This window comes from Sebastes umbrosus, chromosome 8 (assembly GCF_015220745.1).
Source record: "Sebastes umbrosus isolate fSebUmb1 chromosome 8, fSebUmb1.pri, whole genome shotgun sequence".
Lineage (NCBI taxonomy): Eukaryota > Metazoa > Chordata > Actinopteri > Perciformes > Sebastidae > Sebastes > Sebastes umbrosus.
The window spans coordinates 31,176,487-31,196,771 of NC_051276.1; the positions used below are offsets into that span (position 1 = coordinate 31,176,487).

The 20,285-nt window shown below is 38.6% G+C and overlaps 2 protein-coding genes across 5 annotated transcripts; one reads left to right on the plus strand and one right to left on the minus strand.

The window, feature by feature from the left end:
* Positions 1-439: 439 nt before the first annotated feature.
* On the minus strand, positions 440-12,248 carry vdac3 (voltage-dependent anion channel 3). 4 transcript variants are annotated; one of them, XM_037776799.1, is made up of 11 exons: positions 12,085-12,248; positions 8,072-8,190; positions 5,720-5,791; positions 5,444-5,493; positions 5,007-5,009; positions 2,978-3,130; positions 2,810-2,862; positions 2,434-2,661; positions 2,166-2,316; positions 1,589-1,646; positions 440-1,492 (listed from the first exon to the last, which is right to left on the minus strand). In XM_037776799.1, the coding sequence occupies exons 2-11, from the start codon at positions 8,184-8,186 to the stop codon at positions 1,401-1,403; spliced, it is 975 nt and encodes a 324-aa protein (XP_037632727.1). In that variant the 5' UTR covers positions 8,187-8,190; positions 12,085-12,248; the 3' UTR covers positions 440-1,400. The 4 variants fall into 4 exon arrangements, with proteins under 4 accessions (XP_037632727.1, XP_037632728.1, XP_037632729.1 ...); XM_037776800.1 differs by lacking the exon at positions 5,007-5,009; XM_037776801.1 differs by lacking the exon at positions 8,072-8,190 and having other exon boundaries at positions 12,085-12,191.
* Positions 12,249-15,580: 3,332 nt separating this feature from the next.
* On the plus strand, positions 15,581-19,829 carry enkd1 (enkurin domain containing 1). The gene is made up of 8 exons (XM_037776796.1): positions 15,581-15,669; positions 17,036-17,126; positions 17,380-17,604; positions 17,819-17,991; positions 18,068-18,211; positions 18,820-18,962; positions 19,090-19,226; positions 19,331-19,829. The coding sequence occupies exons 1-8, from the start codon at positions 15,595-15,597 to the stop codon at positions 19,489-19,491; spliced, it is 1,149 nt and encodes a 382-aa protein (XP_037632724.1). The 5' UTR covers positions 15,581-15,594; the 3' UTR covers positions 19,492-19,829.
* Positions 19,830-20,285: the final 456 nt, after the last annotated feature.

Below are 20,285 nucleotides of genomic sequence, written 5' to 3' on the forward strand. Positions count from 1 at the left end.
TAATAGTCAAATTCATAGATTGTGGCAAAACTGTGAAAACTGCTACAAAACGGACTAAATAAACATTTTAATTCACTTTACCTCTGTTATATTTAAATCAGTGCATTCTAGATATAATCCATATATCTATTGGAGGTGATCTTTTCTGTTTAGATCCTACTAAGTGATGAGAGATGTTACCTATCGTGAAGTATCTGTGATATCTTGTGTATTAGTGAACACACGCCATGCTGTTCAGATTGTAATAATGTCAGAATGACAGACTGTTAGACATTTCTATCATCATTTTCAAAACAAAAGTGAATTTTGTATCTTGAATACAGTATTTTAATGTACTGTAAGTAATGATTTTTGAAGGGATGAGCACAAAGGTTCTCCTCTTTCTTCACTTTTTTTAATGTCAACCAAAATTAAACAGAAACTCACCGACTCAAAATCGTAGTGTTTAACATTATTTATTCCTTTATTTCAATAAAATCAGTTTGAGGTCCTAATTAATGTTGACTAATTCTCCTATACAAAGCACAGAACAGATCAAGTGAAATGTAGTGGTGAACGTGGAACAGGTTCAGAGACACAAAACGAGACAAAGAGGTGACACGAGAGTCTCAAATTGCCGTCGGCCCTTTTACCAAACGGGACCTGAAAAATAGAGATTTAGGCAACTGAAGGTTCACAGTTCAAAACTGTTACTGAGGTCAAATGGTGGAATCAAAGTCAGCCCGCTCTATCTGAGAAAGATCAGCCGCTCTTTGTCTTTTCTGCTTGATTCTCTCCAGCTTTTATTGCATCCGTTTACAGAAAAGTAAAAGAAAAAACGTCTCTCCTAGCCTTGAAAGCATGCAACAAAACCACAATATACCAAAACAAGCACCCTCTAATAATCTTATTAATGTCTAAAAACCCAGAGTATAACCGAACAAAAACAACCTGACCACACATTCAACATAACAAAGTGCTTCAAATCTTATTTCAGAAAGAAAACAGTTAAGTTTAAGACACAAATGCTCTATTAAAAGTGCATTTTGTCTGGTTAAACTGCTCATAGACAGCCCATTATTTGGAGAACAGGAGTTTTTGCATAAATTACCTGCTGACAAGTCGGCTCTTTTTTGTGATTTGATAATATATATATGCTCATAAGTTGGTTGTGGGAGCTGTAAGTAATGTAAAAGTAACCGAAACATAACAATGCTTGACTCTTTTAAAACTACAGTACTGGAGGTCTCGGAGGAGGCTTGGTGGTTTCAGGGATAAGGCCAACGAATGTGTGTATCTGTGTTCATACTGTATGTGTTTCTGTGTCGCTGAGTGCACCTTTGCTGTGTTTTCACTCTTTCTTCCTCTCCTCCTGTGTTGCTTTCTTTCCTCTCTTCCTCGTCCGTCCTCCCGCTGAATCTTTATGCCTCCAGCTCGAAACCCAAGCCGACTTTGTGTCCGCCGCCGTTCACGTTCTTCCCGTCGAGCTGACCTGAGAGGGTGATCTTCACTCCTGCAGGGAGGGAGAGGGTCACATTATGTATCAAGTAGCCATCGCTATGCTATGTTGTGGACTGTTGTTACAAAATGAGTGAATGAATGAGCTAACCTGGCCTGAGGGTTTGTGTGTATCCAACTCCAACGAGGCAGGCGTTGTTAACTTTGGTCTGTGAGGAGAAACAAAACATCATGGAGGGGTGAGATAATCAGCATTCAGAGAGCAGATACTGTAGATGGAATCTGAGATGCAGTTGCATCATTTATATAATACATATGGAAACATCAGCCTCAGGTCAACAACTGCAGAGGAGTTAGTTGTGTCTAGAAGGTAATCCCGAGTTGGGGGAACTCTCATGAGATGGTTAAGGTTAGGCAATGATCTCAAATAGTAAAGATTAAGATTCCCATGCTAACATGCTAAACTAAGGTGGTAAACAGTAAACAAATATACTAAACATCAGCATGTTAATATTGTCATTGTTTGCTCAAAGAACAGCTACTGTATGTCTCACAGAGATGCTAGCGTGGTCCGAGACTCTTTGTATTGTTTAAAGCAGTTTCTAGGATTTGTCCCTGTTTTCTGCACAAATTGGAATCTATAATTAATCCTAATTGTCACTGCTATAGTGATGAGGTTTTTGTCATTTTACATGTTGACTCCATGACATTGTTAAGTCAGTTCTTACAGACAGGTAGGTGTCCTTATCCAGCTGGTATTTGGCTGCAATTCCAAAGCGTGTGTTGTTGCTGCCGGCTGTCCACGCCACGTTGACCGCCGTCTCCAAGTTGCTGTTCAGCTTCTGGTAAACAGAGCCGCCGAACTCTGTGCCGTTATAACTGAAATACAAAGAAGGTGGAGATTAGCAGGAGTGGATATTCTGAGTCATCCTGAGGAAATGCTTCCTCATCCAAATGCACCACTTCCACTTCCTGCCTCTCTTTACTGCGACTCACATGTGGGTGTGAAGCTCTAAGTCACCCATCTTGTGTCCGAGGGCGAAGTTGTTTTGGGTCAGGTTGGATTTGGCCGTGTCAAAAGACAACTGGCAGCCGGCCATCCATTCGTTGTTGCCCAGCACGGCGGCGGCGTGGACGGTGGGACCGGCCACGTCGAAGTCCAGGTCGCAGCCAATATTTACAAAGTCACGCTTGTAGCCGGTCTTCAGTTTGGCACTCTTCTTCCTACAGAAGGAAAGAAAAGGGGGAACAGTCATTTAGATTAGCATTGTTAATATGTTTAAATATACACATGTATTGATTTACTAATGGATTCACTTTGTTGTCAATGTATTGATTGAAAACTACTCAGCATGAACAGGATGGTTCTTACCCAGTGTTGGGAACAAATGATGCGTCAAGAGCGAGCTTCAGGCCCTTAGCCAGCTACAGACGGATAAACAGACCATGAGTTAATATTCTATCTGAATGTGAATATGTTGATGTTTTGAACATTGTTAAATAGGCTAGTAAAGTAAAATCCTGTAATATATCCCATCACCTGGTCCTCCATGGTGACCTCTGCGGTGAGAGTATTGTCTGTGTTCCATTTCTGGTTGAAGGTGAGGCCCAGCTCAGACACTTTGTACTTGGTCTCCAGGTGGCCTCCGGACTTCCCCGTGTCGGTGTTGTTGGAGCCGGAGGTGGCGAACTCCTGCAGGACAGAGAGGGATGAAGGGGGAGGTGGAGACGAGAAGGTAAGAAGCAGAAAGACACACTGCCACATTAGAGCTCAACTACAGAAACTAGAGGCAAAAGGGGAGAGAAAATAAAAACAAAGGCGAGTGAACTTTTCCTCTTCCACACAATCCCTCTCAGGTTTGCATTGCTGGTTATTTAAAGGAACACCTTTTTAAAGGGACAGTGTGTAGGATTTGGTGGCATCTAGCGGTGTGGTTGCAGATTGCAACCAACTGAATACTCCTCCGCTCCCTTTCCAAGACTGTGGTAACGTGAGCCGCCGAGTGCAACACCATAGTAAAGCCGTTCACCTCGCTCGGAAGTCATCCATATGGTACGTGTCCACAGGGGTGTTTTTTTTATCGCGAGGGATCGCCTCGCTTCCCAGCATTGGACGCTTGATGGGCTGCCACTAGACTCAAGGCACCTGATTGGATGACCGCTTTCCCTCGTGGGCTGCTGCTCCCAGCTTTCAAACTGGAACCAACATGGCGGCTCGTTTGGAAACTTTCTTTTCTTATATCTCAAAAATAGTTCACCGAAATGTGTTTCTGAAAACATTTGATGCGAGAAATAAGCCATGCAGTTGCTAAATCTGTCTTTATTACGAATCGAAAACGGTTGGTTTAAAAGTTTCTTGAGAATTTCAAGAGGCGGAGAGTTGCGCCGGACGCCCCTGATTTTTATAAAGTAGCCTAGACCTCAACTTTATGCAAATGAGGAGCGGGCGACATCTGTGGACATCACCCAACACGTTCTCATCCTAACTCGTCACATACTGACGCTTTGTCAGACTCCTCGGCGTCACTTTTCGGTCGCAGTAAACACGTTCTTAATGTTACGAATTAAACAAAAACACTTGTTTAAGTTGAAGCAACAAAACAACTTAGTTAGGTTTAGGAAAAAGCAACATGGTTGGGTTTAAAACTACAACGTTTGTATAGTGAAAATGACACTGAACGTTGCGAACACGGGACACGAACAAACAGCTGATTGTAACGTGACACGAATGGGACACGAACAGCGGTCTCCTGGATGAAAGCCTTGTGTTTGTTGGACACATCCACCTCCCTTCTCTCCCGCCTGCCCGGTGTGTCCCTTTCGCTCTTTAAACTCCGTCACCACACTCCCGGCGCAGTTTCCCTTTTAATATCGACGCGGATGGGTTTACATTTTAGTTAATGGAAAGCCCGGTGCATGTCATACCGACGCTAAAGGGTGCCTTGTGCGTTGGTATCGAACACCGAGGCGAGTGACAAAGCGTCTCTATTTGATGCCCTGGGAATGAGAATGTTTCACAAGCGTGTTGGAGAACTACGGTGGCCTTCAGGTAACATAAAAAAACTAAAGGCTCTCTCTAGAGCCCGTGTTGGGTTTGTCCGTTCTGGGCTACTGTAGAAACATGGTGGAGCAACATGGTGGACTCCATGAAGAGGACCCGCTCCCTGTGTAGATAAGAAGGGTTCATTCTAAGCTAACGAAAACACAACAATTCTTAGTTTCAGGTGATTATACACTAATGAAAACATAGTTATGGATATTATATTCCATTTCTGCCAATAGATCCCCCGAAATGTTACACACTGAAACTTTAAGTGGATAAATGAGTTGGGAAACTGAACATAGAGGCGGGACTGTGAGGGAGAGGTTGGTTGTGAGTGTTGCTGTTACGGCTGTAGCAGTTGGGATAAGAGTGGCGCTTAGATGAGCTTCTACCGCTGCAAAGAAACACTTGGCAGAAAGCCTGAACGCATCGTCTGCACACAAACACACAACTGGTATCACTGGCTTATCCTGCAGAGCACCTGTGTTTAATCATTACTTATGCATACACACACTCTCTCTCTTACCATCTGACAGGGACGTCCAAAGAAGAAGCAGAAAAAAGAGAAAAGAGAGGAAGTTAGGGAGAAGTTTAACATGCTTGATGGGAAAATGAAACACAGTGAAACAGAGAGCAGAAATGTTTTTTTCAATGAGGTAATTTGTGGCATGTGGGGAAACTCTGCATGCAAGTGCTCATTATGGTTTTACAATGGCAACGGGTTTATAGCAACTCAGACGCACAACATGTCTGGAGCAAAGTAAACATTCTGAAATGGAGTTCTTCTTTAATCACGATACAACTTGTTGTTTGCGGTAAAAGAGTGAGGTGTAAACTTGTTAATCTGCTGACGGTGTAGGTTACAATGAGACATGAAGTGCTGAAAGGCCGTGAGTCAACCACTGAGAGAGAGGCCTGAACATAAAACTTAAACACATCAGGCTTAAAGACTGTAGTACTTACAACACCATTCTGGGACTTGGTCTTCACGTCCAGCTTCACAACTCCATATCCTGGGAAAGAAAGGAAAATTAGGGAAATTCCCCAAAAGAAACAACAAAGGGTGGAAAAATAACACAACATGGTTCTGCTGCACAGCACGGCTCTAAAACAGCTGCAGCAAAAATAAACATTCAAAGTGACACAAACAAAATGTTCTCTAATATCAGTTGTTGTTTCAGCACAGCTTCACCCAAAACACTTAAAACATAACCATATCAGTAGTATATGTTGAGTTACCAAAGCCTTTGCTGAAGATGTCTTTGGCAGCTTTCCCCAAGTCTGCGTATGGAGGAGGGACAGACATCGTGCCTGAGGAAACAGACATGCACATTATTAAAATAAGCCCATATAAATACACACTTCACTGCATCAAGTCGTCTAAATGCATAATTAAAGGGATACTCCAGCAACTGAGTAATGCACTTCCATAAAGTTGGAGGACTCACAAGGGACAGATTGACGCAGCAGAGGCCGAAATATCCAGATTTCTTTGTCCCTAGTGTAGGTCGTGCTCCAAAAATCCTGGATCCTGCTTTTCCCATAATGCAACTGGATAGCGTCTTTTATTCCCTACCTCGTAAACACCCACATCTTTCATACTCCTCCAGTTTGAAAGACAGTCGTCCCCAACTTAACTTCATATGTAAAATCAGTGGAATGTCCCTTTAAATCAAAATGCTCAAAGAAATGCTACAAACAACTACAAACTGAATAGAGAGCTGCAGAGATGATGTATTTTTGAAGGCCAACCATGAAGTTAGCATCGCCCTGGTTCCCTCGACAAAAAGACAACGGGATTGTTCCGTTGGGTTTCGCATTATTGCAGAAAAAAAGCTCTGTGGCAAACACATGTTTATGACACTTACATGTTTTGTTCAGCAAGATAATCTGCACAAATGAACACCACTTTTTATGATTTTTGAAGCGTGAATGCAATCACCAGAAGTAAAAAGCTATCGTTAAGCTACACCACAGTCACACGAGTGCGAGAATACACAACGAGGCTGTAACGGCGGACGAGTCGGCGTGATGGCGTTTAGTAGTCTCATGTAGCCATTTGTTAGCAACCACATTTTTTAAGACACATAAAGGCTTCAAAATTTCACGAGTGGGGTATTTATTGATGCATTTTATGTCGTAGAACAAAACGTTAAGTAAGAGATAATGTACAGCTAGCGGGGCAGTGTTGTGAAATAAACCCTGATGCCGCATGCCAATTGCCTGTGGACTCCAATGCGAAGGGGTTTCCTACACAACAATGACCCGCTAGCTGTACATTATCCCGCTTATTACACGGCTACTTACTTAAAAAATCAATAATTTGACACAAAAATAGTCCGCCAGAGTCCGAGATCACAACTGCGCCCATAGCAACGGTCTGCTATGCATAGCAACGGTCTGTTATAAAGAAATAACAAACCGTAGAACGCCGTGATTGACCAATCAGAATCGAGTGTTCAACAAAGCCGTGAAATAAAATCTCTTCAGCTTGTGTTAACCACAGACCTTATTTCAGGCATCTAACTAAAAACCCATCATAAAACCCATTGACTTCCAGACGAGGGAACCGGAAGTGCTAAGATAACTAACTCATTTCCTGGTTTTGGGACTCATTCCTGCAGCACTCTATACCTTTAGCGAACACATGGAGCTCTGCACCTATGTAGAAGATAAGCAAAGCAACACAGAGAACACTTCAGGGCATAAACATATGTAAAGGTACTATAGTTGCTCACACACACAAAGCATCACAGATAGCGTTTTCTAACAAATATTTGTCTAAGCTGGGAGACCGTCACCATCTGGAGGGAGGGGGCCTGTCTGGGTGACAAACAGCTCCTCTCCTCTCCTCCCCCTCCATCGTCCATGTGAACCCTATTGATCTACTGGCAGCGGTCCATTAGCAAGCAGCGGATGTTGTTAAACTAATGCCACTGATTCTCTAAGAGGAGGGACTAGAAATATACATGAGCAAATCATTTAAAAGATCACAAAGCCATCCAACAGAGACCTTTTTTTCTGCAAGACTGTCTTCATCTCCATAATGCTGTGCTTGTGTAGGAAAAGAGATATGATGTGTAAAGAAGAATTATGCCAGGCAATGCAGTAGCTAAGCTAAGCAGTAGCAGGTTTGGTTAGTCAGCAACTAGGAGTCCTGCACACCACTGCACTGCACTGCACCGGGCTTCAGACAGACATCAGGGTCCCCTGGCTCAGTGTGTGTGTGCACGCTCTTTGTGTGTTTAAAGAAGACATTTGTGCAAAAGTCACCTTGACTTTTGCACAGGAGCATTTGGAATCACTTAAACTGGTTTAATGTTTTACTAGTGACTCGCCTTCCTTCCTGTGCTATTGTCTTGCTGCTCCTTCCACTATTAATCTCACCCATCATAGCTTTTCTGCAGAGGATGAGACTTTGCTCTGGGTAATGCTACCTCTATAAGATAATTTATCAATGATGCAGAAAATCTGAATGCCGTAAAAGATGAACATTTCTCAGATACGCAAATCTGGCCTCACGAGATTAATGTCACAGCAGCCAAAGCTCAATCCAGCGACCCCGATGATGCATCCCCCCACCTCACTCACCATGTCCCTTGGGTGCGTTGTGCTGACACGTCCCACAGTGGCCTTTGTTCTCGGCCTCTTTGCCTTTTCCTGTCTTGTCCTGCAGCACCTCATCCACTACTCCTTTCTCTGCCATGTCTCTTCAGAGGAGAGGAGAGGAGTGCAAGGAGGGAAAACTTTGGCAAGAAGTCCAGCACTGAGTGTGCACAATATGAGGCTTTGTCTGAGAGTGGCTGTGGATATTAGCATGTTTCTTTAGCATGCAGAGCTGGTGTCCTTTCTATGCAGAACATTGTACCGTATGTTCACAGGGCAGCACATGATGAACGTGTGTACTTTGTGCATTTGAACATGATAAGGTGTGTGTACAGTCCTGAGAGATGGCATTTTTATCAGACAAAGAATACTGATTAGCTGCATGAAGGGTACAAAATGATGATCTGGTGAAATCCAGTAGCCTCTGTGCCCCTGACAAGGGCACAGGAAACACAGCACATCACACGGGTAAGAGCCTGTCCAGTAGTATTACATCAACAGCACGTTAAAGCGGCTGTGATGCAACTTGATGTCAAAGTGTCATTTCACCTCTCACGTGTCACCTATCGGCAAGATGAGCATAGACTATGTGTACAGTAATCTCTCTTCAGATGTGCCTTTTCCACGTGGTGTGGTGCTTAAAGCCCCGCAAACTTAGTTTCAAATCACAAGTATTCTTTGATTATAACATAACATATTCATGACTAAAGCAACAGCCACAGTAAAAGTTCAGAAACAGTCCAAGTTATTATTTATTAATCCTGCTATATATGATTTTTGTAACTACTTTGGCGCAGTGGAAACGAAACACAACATCGACATAATATCTAGCGGTGTAAAATCACATTTTCATTCCGATATGATATTTGCTGATGCCACAAAGTCTGTCACGATACGATTTAGATTTGATTGAATTCAGGGGCCTGCGATCAAAGCCCTAGTATTTACATATTCAGCAGTTACGAAGCAACATCATCATTCATTTGGCGTCTTGTTTCTGGTCACCTTGTGAATGTTAAAACCAGCAATAAAAACAAGGAACAGAGAGACAACAAATATAGAAATCTCTCAAATGAAATAACCAAATTTGATCAAAATTGTAGTAAGAATAGATTTTTAGGGCCTTTTAAGATGACACCTGACCATAAATCACTGTATGTGTCATGAAGTCCTGTCTCTGCTGTCTCAGTCTCCATTCCTCAAACGGTAAGCAAATGTGTGCCAGCTGACCTGCATTTTGCTGACCATGTGTAAAGTTCTGGAACGTCTTTGTCACGTCAACCACGCAGTCCATTTTTTACCCTTTCCCTCCTGACCTCCACCGCTCTCCGTCTCGACACGCTGCTCTAAATTTAGCCCAGGTGAACCCAACACTACAACACATGTGACTGGAGTTTCAGCATGTGTCCTTCTTCAGGTTCAGCCTAATAAAGCCCCTAGGAAAACAGATTTATTTGTCTGTATTGTACCTCCACGCTGTATTTATATACAAACACACTCCTGCCACTCATCTTAACCCTTTCATGAGCTGCAACCTGAGCTCAAAGGTCAATATGACACCCGTAATAAACTGCAGCGACCACACAAACAACAAGATGGTGGTTGTCAACAGTCAAAAACAGACAATTAATATCTTTAAAACAGAGTCTGCATTTTGCCAATTAGCTGGTTTTCCATGTTGGTCTAACATGGATAACACTGTTTTATGTGCTTGTAGTAATTTAGTCTTGACACATTATAACTTGTGTACAAAAAAGCAGTTTGATTTCACATTTTGTGACATATTTTGACCTTATATATTAGAGACCTGCTCATTAAAATCAGGTACAGCTGTTAATATGTTATAAATACACAGCAAAATTAGTGTTGATTGCCAAATTTTTGGCTAGAATTATTTTAAATTGATTGATTGGAGAGCTGTTGGTCCTCTCACAGAGCAGTAGTGTGTCACATTAACTGTGATTCATATAAACAGACGGCTACTCTTGATTCTGACTATTTATAATTATCATTATTGAGAAATCTGTTAAGTTATTCTTTAAATATTCAATTCCTCTGTCTATGAAATGTCAAAAATAACAGCAAACTGATCAATTAATGTATCAAACTCAGGTGTTGAATTAATATAAATTGGAGAAAAGACACCAACTTCTTGTAATTGTGAAGGTGAAGCCAGTGTTTTGGATGTTTTTATTTAATGAATGTCTAATCAATCATGAACATTGGTTATTCACCTGCTTTACTATTTAAACAACTTTAGCAATAATTTTGACATTAATCGATAGTTGAAGAACAGCAAGAACAAAAAAACTATAAAATAGTGTAAAAAGGCGGTTACCCAGCACTGGCCGACCCTTCAGATAAGTGTGTGTGTGTCATATATAACGGGGGGAATGTGTGTGTGTGAGATAAGGTCAAGTGCAGTCAAGTTACACCAAGACAATTTATAGCTTGAATGTAAAGAGCGTGAGGTAGTGAAGAAATTGTTCAGCGTGCATCTGCTGTGTTTCAGTGTGTGTAATGACAACAGTTCAGACTGATGTGTGTAAACACTTGTTGACCAGTGTGATTGGTTCACGGCCGGCTCTATAACCCCTTTTGGTGCCCTGGGAAGCGGCGTTCTAGGTTAGGGGTTCAACCCTCCAGAACGCTAACCCTAGCCCCGTAAACCGCAACACACATTAGACATCACAATGGTTTTAAGACCAAATTAAGATTTTTTTATTTTCATAATTAACTGTATTTATTATAATATAAATAAAAAAATTGTCACTGATATTTTTGGCTTAAAAGTGTTTAGTCCGTTTCACTACAACGAGAGTTACAAGCATGGAAAGTGTATTTTTTTCTATTTATTTATTTATTTGTTTATTTGTTACCTTAATGCAGAAAATGAAAAAGGGCGCCCACTGGCATTTATTTATTTGTTCATTTGTTACCTCAATGCAGAAAATGAGGAAGGGCGCCCACTGGCATTTTATTATTTTTTATTTAATTTATTTTTTTGTGTGTGTGTGGCGCCCTAGGCGACCGCCTATGCCTTAAGCCAGCCCTGGATTAGGTCTCTTAGTAATGAGTGTTTTTCAGCTGTGAGACAGTCTGGCACAGGAGAGCAACGTTCTTAAAAAGCAAATAAATTACCATAATGTCCCCCAATATCTTATATTAAAAAATATCTATACTTAAAAAAAAGTATAGATATAATAAAATATTTTTAAAAAACTGTTAAATTTATGTTTAAACTTTGCTCACTTATTCCTCCAAGCTGAGCATGATGTTTAATTCTCTTAATAAATAGCCTACTCAGTGTGGGTCACCGCTCTGTGTGTAATGTGTAATTACATAGGAAGGGGCGTGGGTAAAGGTGGATAACGGTCCTGGTTGTGTATCTGTTCATGGACTTTGAACAGCCAGATAAAACGTTATAAAACCAGATTTAAGGCATCACGTCGTGCTGTTTGTCCCATAAAGCCTCTCCAGTCTCCCATCAGAGTATTATTATGTGCCAGATGCGTCCACTTCTGGTTCCCATTGTTCCATAATAAGACGTCTGTTGTCTGCAGGAGGGGGTTACCATCACTGCAACAGCTGACTTTTTAAAACACTAAAATCTTCTTTACATCTGTTCCATGCTGGATTTTGCACCAGAATGGTAAAATATTCTACTTTATTATAACATTCACAGAGAATAAGATCCTCTGTCGCCATCACGTTATGCAAAATAGGCGACATTTTAGTCAGTAAAACTCCATTTATGGAGATTAGTTTTCAGGTAGATTATAGTTTACACTCTCTAATGTGGCACATACAGGCCTGGACTGGCATTAAAACCCTGCATGCTGCTGCTGCTGCTGCTGCTGCTGCACACACACCTCTTTATGTGTGACTCATTTCTCCCTGACAGTCAACTAACAACAGCTCAATCACCATGCAGATAAACACACATAACGGAATGAGTTTTAGATAGAATAACAATATGCTAAAGTCAGTTTTCTTACCTTTGTGTGTGTCGCAGCGTGCAGAGTTATAGTTGTTGTTAGCAGCAGCAGCAGCAGCAGCAGCAGCAGCAGCAGGACACAGTGAAGGAGAAATAGAGACAGAGAGGGACTCACTGGGCAGGCGCGACTCAGACCTCCGGCCGGAGGGCGGGGCCCTGCTGCAATAAAAACTTATCAAACACTAAACTGTTCATAAATGTTGACACTTGTACATTGTGAAAAAATGTGGTGCTCGGGGGGGTGTTTAATTTTGGATCAACCCATCTGACCAATATTATCACTCCAATAGTCATATAAAATGGTTTCTAGTTTTGTTTATGTATTATTATATATAAATAAATATATATATATATATATATATATTTATTTATTTATTTTAAATTTAAAAAAAATAAATATACATATATATTTATTTTTTATTTATTTATTATATTTATATATATATATATTAAAAACAAAAACAAAACAAAACAAATATATATATATATATTTATAAATAAAAAAATAAATATATACATATTATTTTTTATTTAAAAAATTAAAAAAATATAAATATATATATATTTGCATTATTTTTTTAATTTATATATATATATATATATAAATAAATAAATATAAATATTTATTTATTTATTTTTTACATAAAACAAAATTAACTAAATAAATAAATATATATATTTATTTTTATATTTATATATATAAAAATTGAAAAAAAAATAAAAAATTAAATATATATTTTTTTTTTAATAAAAAAAATAAAAAAAATATAAATATACATATATATTTATTATTATTATTTTATATATATATATATAAATATGTATATAAAAAATATATAAATATATATATATATTTTTTTTTATACACACAACTGTTCATGCCAGGGGTATATACATATTATACATATATTATACATATACATATAAAAATGCAGGCATTGTAAGCATATTTTTCATATTCCTGTGTTGCTGCAATTTAAATTATCATTGAAACATTTATACTTTCTAAACAAACTTCATTTTAGTGACAATTTGTGGAACAATCAGCTTGATAACGTTGTTGATGTAGAAAAATGCATCAGTTATAGGCCTAATCTCATAATATTTTATAGATATATATTTATATGAATAGTCTACCGTAACAAAACTAGAAACTAAAAAAGACATATCAGAATTGATGTTAAATATTGTAAGTTGTGAATTAGTTCTGTGAATTAGAAGAAGAAACAATATGTTATTTGTTCTATCAATGTATGTATACCAGAATATTGGCAAAAGGACATTCTTATACTCTCATATTCATATTCCATACTCTCTATAAAAATATATATGTTTATATCACAATACATTTTCATCATTCCATAAGACATTTATCAAACACATAGTAGTTGTTTTGTATTTTTATTTTATTTTATTTATTTATTTATTTTTATTTATTTTATTTATTGTATTTATTGTATTTATTTTATTTTATTTTATTTTTATTTTATTTTATTTCAATTTTATGTTTTTTATTGTGGTGCCATATTTTCTTAATTCTTGATAAAAATGTTCAAAATTAGGTTTGAAGTCTGCCCATCTCTTCTTGTGAATGTCTGGAATTTTCCCCAAAATTGAATTAACTGTACAAAAAACACAATATCTTTTTCCTTCACATTACCTTCAAAACACATAAGAATGTCCTTTTCCTGAAATTAAATTGTTTGCCCAGTTTTCTTAAATAATGTTCAGCATCCACCCAAAATATTCTGGTATACGTACATTGATAGAACAAATGACATATTATGTCTTATTCTAATTCACATAAAGTAGAATATTCAATATCAATTCTGAAATGTCTTTTTTTGATTTCTAGTTTTATTATGGTAGACTATTCATATAAACATATATATATGTAAAATATTATGAGATTAGGCCTGTTACCTTGATGCATTCTTCTCATCAACTGTATCTAGCCTACTTGTTCCACAAATTGTCACTAAAATGAAGCTTGTTTAGAAAGTATACATATTTCAAATAAATAATTTAAATTGCAGCAACACAGGAATATGAGAAATATGCTTACAATGTCGGAATTTTATTATATATATATAAAATAGTATAGCCAATGCTCAATTGTGGAAATGCTGCATTAGTTTTGGTGTAATGAGACACTGACACCACTGGGGGGCTATGACCTCTAGCTATGTCCATGGTTCAAAGGGTGTATATGCCCTGGTTAAAGCCTGTCAGGCAAACCTTAATCTCAGAATGAGTACAGTGTAGGCTACCTCTCCAGCAGGCTCCAGCAATCGAATAGTTCTATTTCAATTCAGGGTTGGAATAGTTATGATTAGAACAATAGCTGGGGTTTGAGCTTGGTTGCATTTGAATTAGGAGGTGCACCTGAAAGGCAATGCTGTGGGATTTTAACATCTCACTCCCAGACAGGATTAGAATAGAAATACACCTGCTAGAACTCGACACTGCAGGTTAGCACAGGAAAACACCGGTTTGACAAGACAATTACCCAATAAATCATGAGGTGTGAGTCACGTATTAGGCCTAAGTATTATAATTATTGATTTTATTTGTATTATTATTATAATTATCAGCCAATTATCACCTTTACTATCAAAAGAGCCATTTCAGGCAAAAAAACAACAAAAACAAATCTGTCTGGAGCTGCAAAACATTTGAGCCTTGTGATGAAGGTACCACAGTTTATAGTCTAAGTATATAGTATATAAGTCTAATGCAGTTAGAGCCACATTGAGGGAAAAAAATCTGATATTTCCAGAATAAAGTCATAATATTATGAGAAAAAAGTCATAACTTTACGAGAAAGAAAAGTCGTAATATTACGAGAATAAAGTCATAATTTTATGAGAAAAAAATCATAATATTACGAGAATAAAGTCATAAATTAACTAGAAAAAAAGTTGTAATATTACGAAAATAAAGTAATAAATTAACGAGAATAAAGTCATAAATTTACGAAAAAAAGTCGTAATTTTACGAGAAGAAAGTCATAAATTAACAAGAATAAAGTCGTAATATAACGAGAATAAAGTCATAAATGAATGAGAAAAAAGTCGTAATATTACGAGAATAAAGTGATAAATTAACGAGAAAAAGAGTCATAATATTACGAGAATAAAGTCATAACTTTACGAGAAAAAAATAAAATAACACGTAAAATTACTACTTTATAATATTATGACTTTATTCTCATAATATTACGATTTTTTTTCTCGTAAACTTCTGACTTTATTCTCGGAATATTAAGACTTTTTTCTCGTAAATTTATCACTTTATTCTTGTAATCTCAGATTTTTTATTTTTTTTTTTTTTTTTTTTTTTTTTTAAACCATAACCCAAACTCACAAAAAACAGTTATTCATTTCCATGTTTATAAATCCACAGGGAGCCACTGGAGAGGAGCTAAAGAGCAGCAGGTGGCTGACCCCTGGTTTTGGAGGATCGTTTCTCTTCTATCAGGTCTAGATCTGTGTGCGGCTGCTCCGTTGCCATGGTGAGGAATACTGCAACAAGCGGCGTCATCAGTCTGCATCAGTCAACTGATAAACAACACGACACATTACAGGTACAATAATTAATATCATTACGTTATACTACTTAACCGGTTACAGTAGTTTTGTCGACGTGGAAATATTCTTCACTAAACGCATATTTGTGCTTAATTTCTGAGGAGGAATACGTCGAAAGCGCCCTTGTTGTTGTTGTTGTTGTTGTTGTTGTTGTTGTTGTTGTTGTTGTTGTTGTTATTGTTAGCTAATCAACAATAGCTATAGATAGACAGCGTTATGTAACGTTAGCAAGCTGGATGAACAGGGGTTTCATAGCTATAATCTCAATAAATGGTTGATTGACTGATTAATTCATTCATTCATTCATTCATTCATTCATTTAATCCAAGTGTAGCCTTTAACACATCACGCGCACTGACTGCTGATTGAAACATAAACTTAAAGCAACAACACTTCTGCATAGTCTTTTTAATTCAGTCTGTGATTTGGCTAATAAGCCTCAAGTAAATACAGTTATTACACCACCTGCAGGCCTAAGTAAAGCATTGGTTATCTACTATATTGCTTGGCAGAATATTTTTGGCATCATTGGGCAAAAAGTCCATAATAACCTTTCACACATATGTTTGGAGTGCTCCTCCAGATCAATGCAATTTAAAAAAAAAAAACTGTGTATAAATAGTGTAGCTATTTCATTAATAAAAAAAATAATAATTATTGCACAAGTATGAGGTATTTACTGTTTGACAGAGTTTAGAGTTCTTATGGCCCAGGGAAAGAAACTGTTTGTGAGTCTGGTGGTGCGAATTCTGTTGGACCTGTAGCACCTGCTGGAGGGCAACAGGTTAAATAGGTGTTGTGCTGGGTGGGAGCGTTCCTATTGAGCGTTCCTATTGGCTGTGCTCCGGCTGGTGGGCGGTGCTTGGTATTTTCTCAACTGATCTCAACATGGCTGCCGGGTCAAAAACTTTCTCATTTTACAGCTAAACAGTACACTACAAGATGTTTATGAAAACATTTTATGCGAGAAATAGGTATTACAGTACCAGAATATTGATTCATATTTGATCAGCGCTGCCTAGTTTGACTGTTTGATCGGAGTTGGCGAGTGATTGACAGCTGCTCAGAGACGGCAAGGCTCCAGCTCGGCTCCGATTGGTTGTTTTCCTCCGGTCGGTGAAATCTTGCAGATGCTGTTAGGAGCACCGGAGGACACAGAGGAACATGACTTTTTTTCAGATTATCTGTCTCCTGCACTACTGTCAGGATATAGCGATCGTTTTTGTAAAAATATTTTTTTTAATCATATTTGCTCCAATTCTACCCACTGCAACTTTAAGTAACATTAACCAGTCAACGGCTTATCATTGTGAAAAAAAATTATGTTTATATTTGACTGTTTGTTTGTTTTACAATCTACAGCTTCAGATGTGTGAGGGACCTTCATCAATATCTGGGCCAATCCCTCCGGATCCTTCTCTGTTTCCTCAGTACTACAAACGACCTGCTTCAGGTTAGATGTAGCCTGCTATATTAAAGTTAACCTTTAAACAGTCTGTGTTATTTTCCAGTGATTTTAGACAGCAAAGTGAATATCTATAAGCTTAAGATTCACATCAACACGACTTGAATTGTCATAGTCATTTGACATCCGAGTTATTGACATCCATGAGTGCTTATAATAAATGAGGCCAAGATCCATCACATGCAGGAAACCCAAACATTGCCCACGAGTGACCTTGTCTAGTTTTTCTTTCTTTCTCCAGCTCGTGGCCGTTTAGAGGGAAACCATGATGGGACTTTGGCCCTGCTCTCAGGGCCACTCGCTCCAGATCCTGTGTTGCACCCCGGCTTCTACAGTGCTCGTACCCCAGCACATCCTCCCCGTATCGGCCCTAATGCCACCCACATTCTGGAACGAGCACAGAGAGGAGTAATGGGGGAACTACTCAAACTAGATGGCATCGCTATTACCCCTGTTCCCAAACAGAGTAAGTGCAACTGATTTTTCAGGTCTGTAAATTTGTGCTATGCAAAAAAGAGCAGTTCTGTTTTTGTCTTGAAGGATGGTATCAGTTCAAGTATCTTATTATTTCTAGTTTTTACATGTTTGATTTGTTGTAGCAAGAGAGATGATTGAGCACACTAACTGCATATAGAAATTAATAAGTAATTGAGACAACCTTTGTGATTCTTGACCCTCAGAACAGCGGCCACATGACTTTGGTAAAGAGAACGTGCGTCGGCTCAGGGAGATCCAGAGACGCTGCAAAGAGCAGGAGGCTGAGAGAGCACAGTCTCGTACGGTTCCCGTCAAAGCTCTTTGGACATCCTCCAAATACGAGAACGTCTCATCCAGGGTGATGGTCCAGCTACAGGTAAGGAGCATGTCTGCAAAAGATTCAAGTCTTTGAGATATGGGATGGCTTTTAATCCAGTCTCTCTCTCATGCAGGTTTCTAGTCCAACTGCGAAACCGCAGTGTCAAAACTTTCTGAGGGGCCACACTAGTGCCCCGCCAAGACCACACTCCAAAACCTCTCCTGTAGCGCTGCGACGCCCGCCCTCCTGCAACTCCATACAGGACCTGAACTTACAAGTGAGAATTGACAATAAATGTTTATTTATACACACACATGATCAGACAATAAGAGGTATAATATATTGATTTTGACAAGAGAAGAGCTGGCAACTCTTGTATTTTGCTTCAAAAGTATTTATCAAACAAATAACATGAATGTGCATTTTGCTCAATTTGATGTGTATCTGCAATATTTCCTTTTTGTTTTAAAGAGGATCTATTATGCTTATTTTCAGGTCCATACTTGTATTTTGCGTTACTACTAGAACATGTTTACATGCTTTAATGTTCAAAAAATGCTTGATTTTTCTCATACCAGCTGTGCTGCAGCACCTCTTTCACCCTCTGTCTGAAACGCTCTGTTTGATCTCCTGTCAAACTAGCTGTTATGCAAATGTGTTATTTGGTAACATCACCACATTACGGAACAAAAAGGCAGGACTTGAATCAGGGCGTTTCAGGCAGTTCAGGAGCAGTGTTCCTGTGGGGGAGTGGACTTTGGGCTTTGTAACTTTGCAGACCTTTTACATGTACAAAAAACTATATAACACACTAAACGAAAGGGAAAAAGCACAAAAGCATAATAGGTCCTCTTTAATTCCATACATTGTTGTATGTGGATACAGTTACAGGTGCAAGGCCAGGCGATAGACTTCATAAAACATAATGCCCGGTCTGCTGGAAGAACTGTGCTGCGTCGGTCCCAGTCACTGACCAACCTCAAAGATAAGCCGATCCCCAGTGCAGTCAAGGGGCAGGTGCCTCAGTAGTGAGTATTCTCATACCATATCCTACCTCCTTACCTTACAATCATAATCAATTTGGTAGAAACACATGATACTCACTGCTGTTGCTCATTTCTGTTCTCCCTCTCATTGACACTTAAACACACTCAGTCTTGAGGAAAGGAAGGAGCAGTGGCTTAAAGAGGCGGAGGAGAGAAGGAGGAACGCACCTGATCCTGCAGCTCCAGCTGGTCACACCCTGATGCGTGAGAGTGAGAGGCAGGAGACGCTGAAGTCCCTCAAAGATGGTATGTCTCTTTTGCACTTTATCTCTGCCCTTATATCAATGATAGCAACATTACATGTATAATGAATATTTGCTTCTCTAATTCTGCTGATTTTGTTTCCTCAGCCCATCGCTCCTTTGTGGCTGAGCTGCTGTCTCTCCCTCTCAAAGCTGACAGTCTGAGTGTTCGCTCACGTCGGGCTCATCTTGATTGTAAACTTTCTGAAATTGAAGAGGCCATTAAAATATTCTCCAGGGACAAAGTTTATGTAAAAATAGATTCCTAACACATGATGAGGATGAGGAGGAGAGAGAAGGAAGAGGAGTAGATTGTCCTGTAAATACACTGCTTTATCGAGATTCAATTTTCATTTTGTAGTTGCATTATGTAACATAACGCTGAACCTTGTAATATAGATGCTTATTTTAATCATCATTCATTATAATTTATGATAAACTGAGTAATTATTACACAAGGTCAACCACTGTAGTTACTGATTATCAGTAGGGCTGTCCCGAATACCATTTTTTGGGCTTTGAAGCTTCTGTGAGAATTATTCAAAGGTATTCAAAGCTCTACTGTACACACATTCACCTATACACATAACAAACAGCGATATCCGTCTGAGAATAACTGATAATAATTAATGTTGAATATAAATAATGCTGTGGGATTATTCCTTATTTCATGGGCTATTTGGGGATTTATACATTATTATTACATACTTATATATATAAAAAACTAAAAACGAAGCATTCGAATACTGATTTGGAGGTCAATTACCATGGCAACGGTCGAAGCTTCAAACCTTTGGCAGGTTCAGCCGTAATTATCAGTTACGAAAAGAACAATATACACGCTACTGAATAATATGCAGTTTTTTTCTCTTGGAGGAAAAAATAAGCAGATGCACTGTAAACTGAACAGTAAAAACTGTTAGCTCCTAAAACCTGCTTGATGTCTTTTGTTTTGTCTTTGTGTAAAACTGGCTGGTGGTTTGTAATAATTCATATTTTTGTGAAGTCACTGTCAAATCAGTCAAGTCAAATATGTATATTTTTGGGTATTAAAACGTACAAT

What these genes read in the sequence shown, in the direction of transcription:
- enkd1 (XM_037776796.1), top strand. Translation starts at nt 15,595, where the DNA reads ATGGTGAGGAATACTGCAACAAGCGGCGTCATCAGTCTGCATCAGTCA. An exon ending in TACAGGACCTGAACTTACAA is followed by an intron (nt 18,212 to 18,819) that starts GTGAGAATTGAC and finishes ATGTGGATACAG; the next exon opens with TTACAGGTGCAAGGCCAGGC. An exon ending in AAGGGGCAGGTGCCTCAGTA is followed by an intron (nt 18,963 to 19,089) that starts GTGAGTATTCTC and finishes AAACACACTCAG; the next exon opens with TCTTGAGGAAAGGAAGGAGC.
- vdac3 (XM_037776799.1), bottom strand. Translation starts at nt 8,186, where the DNA reads ATGGCAGAGAAAGGAGTAGTGGATGAGGTGCTGCAGGACAAGACAGGA. An exon ending in AGGTCACCATGGAGGACCAG is followed by an intron (nt 2,863 to 2,977) that starts GTGATGGGATAT and finishes ATCCGTCTGTAG; the next exon opens with CTGGCTAAGGGCCTGAAGCT. An exon ending in CACACAAACCCTCAGGCCAG is followed by an intron (nt 1,493 to 1,588) that starts GTTAGCTCATTC and finishes CCCTCCCTGCAG; the next exon opens with GAGTGAAGATCACCCTCTCA.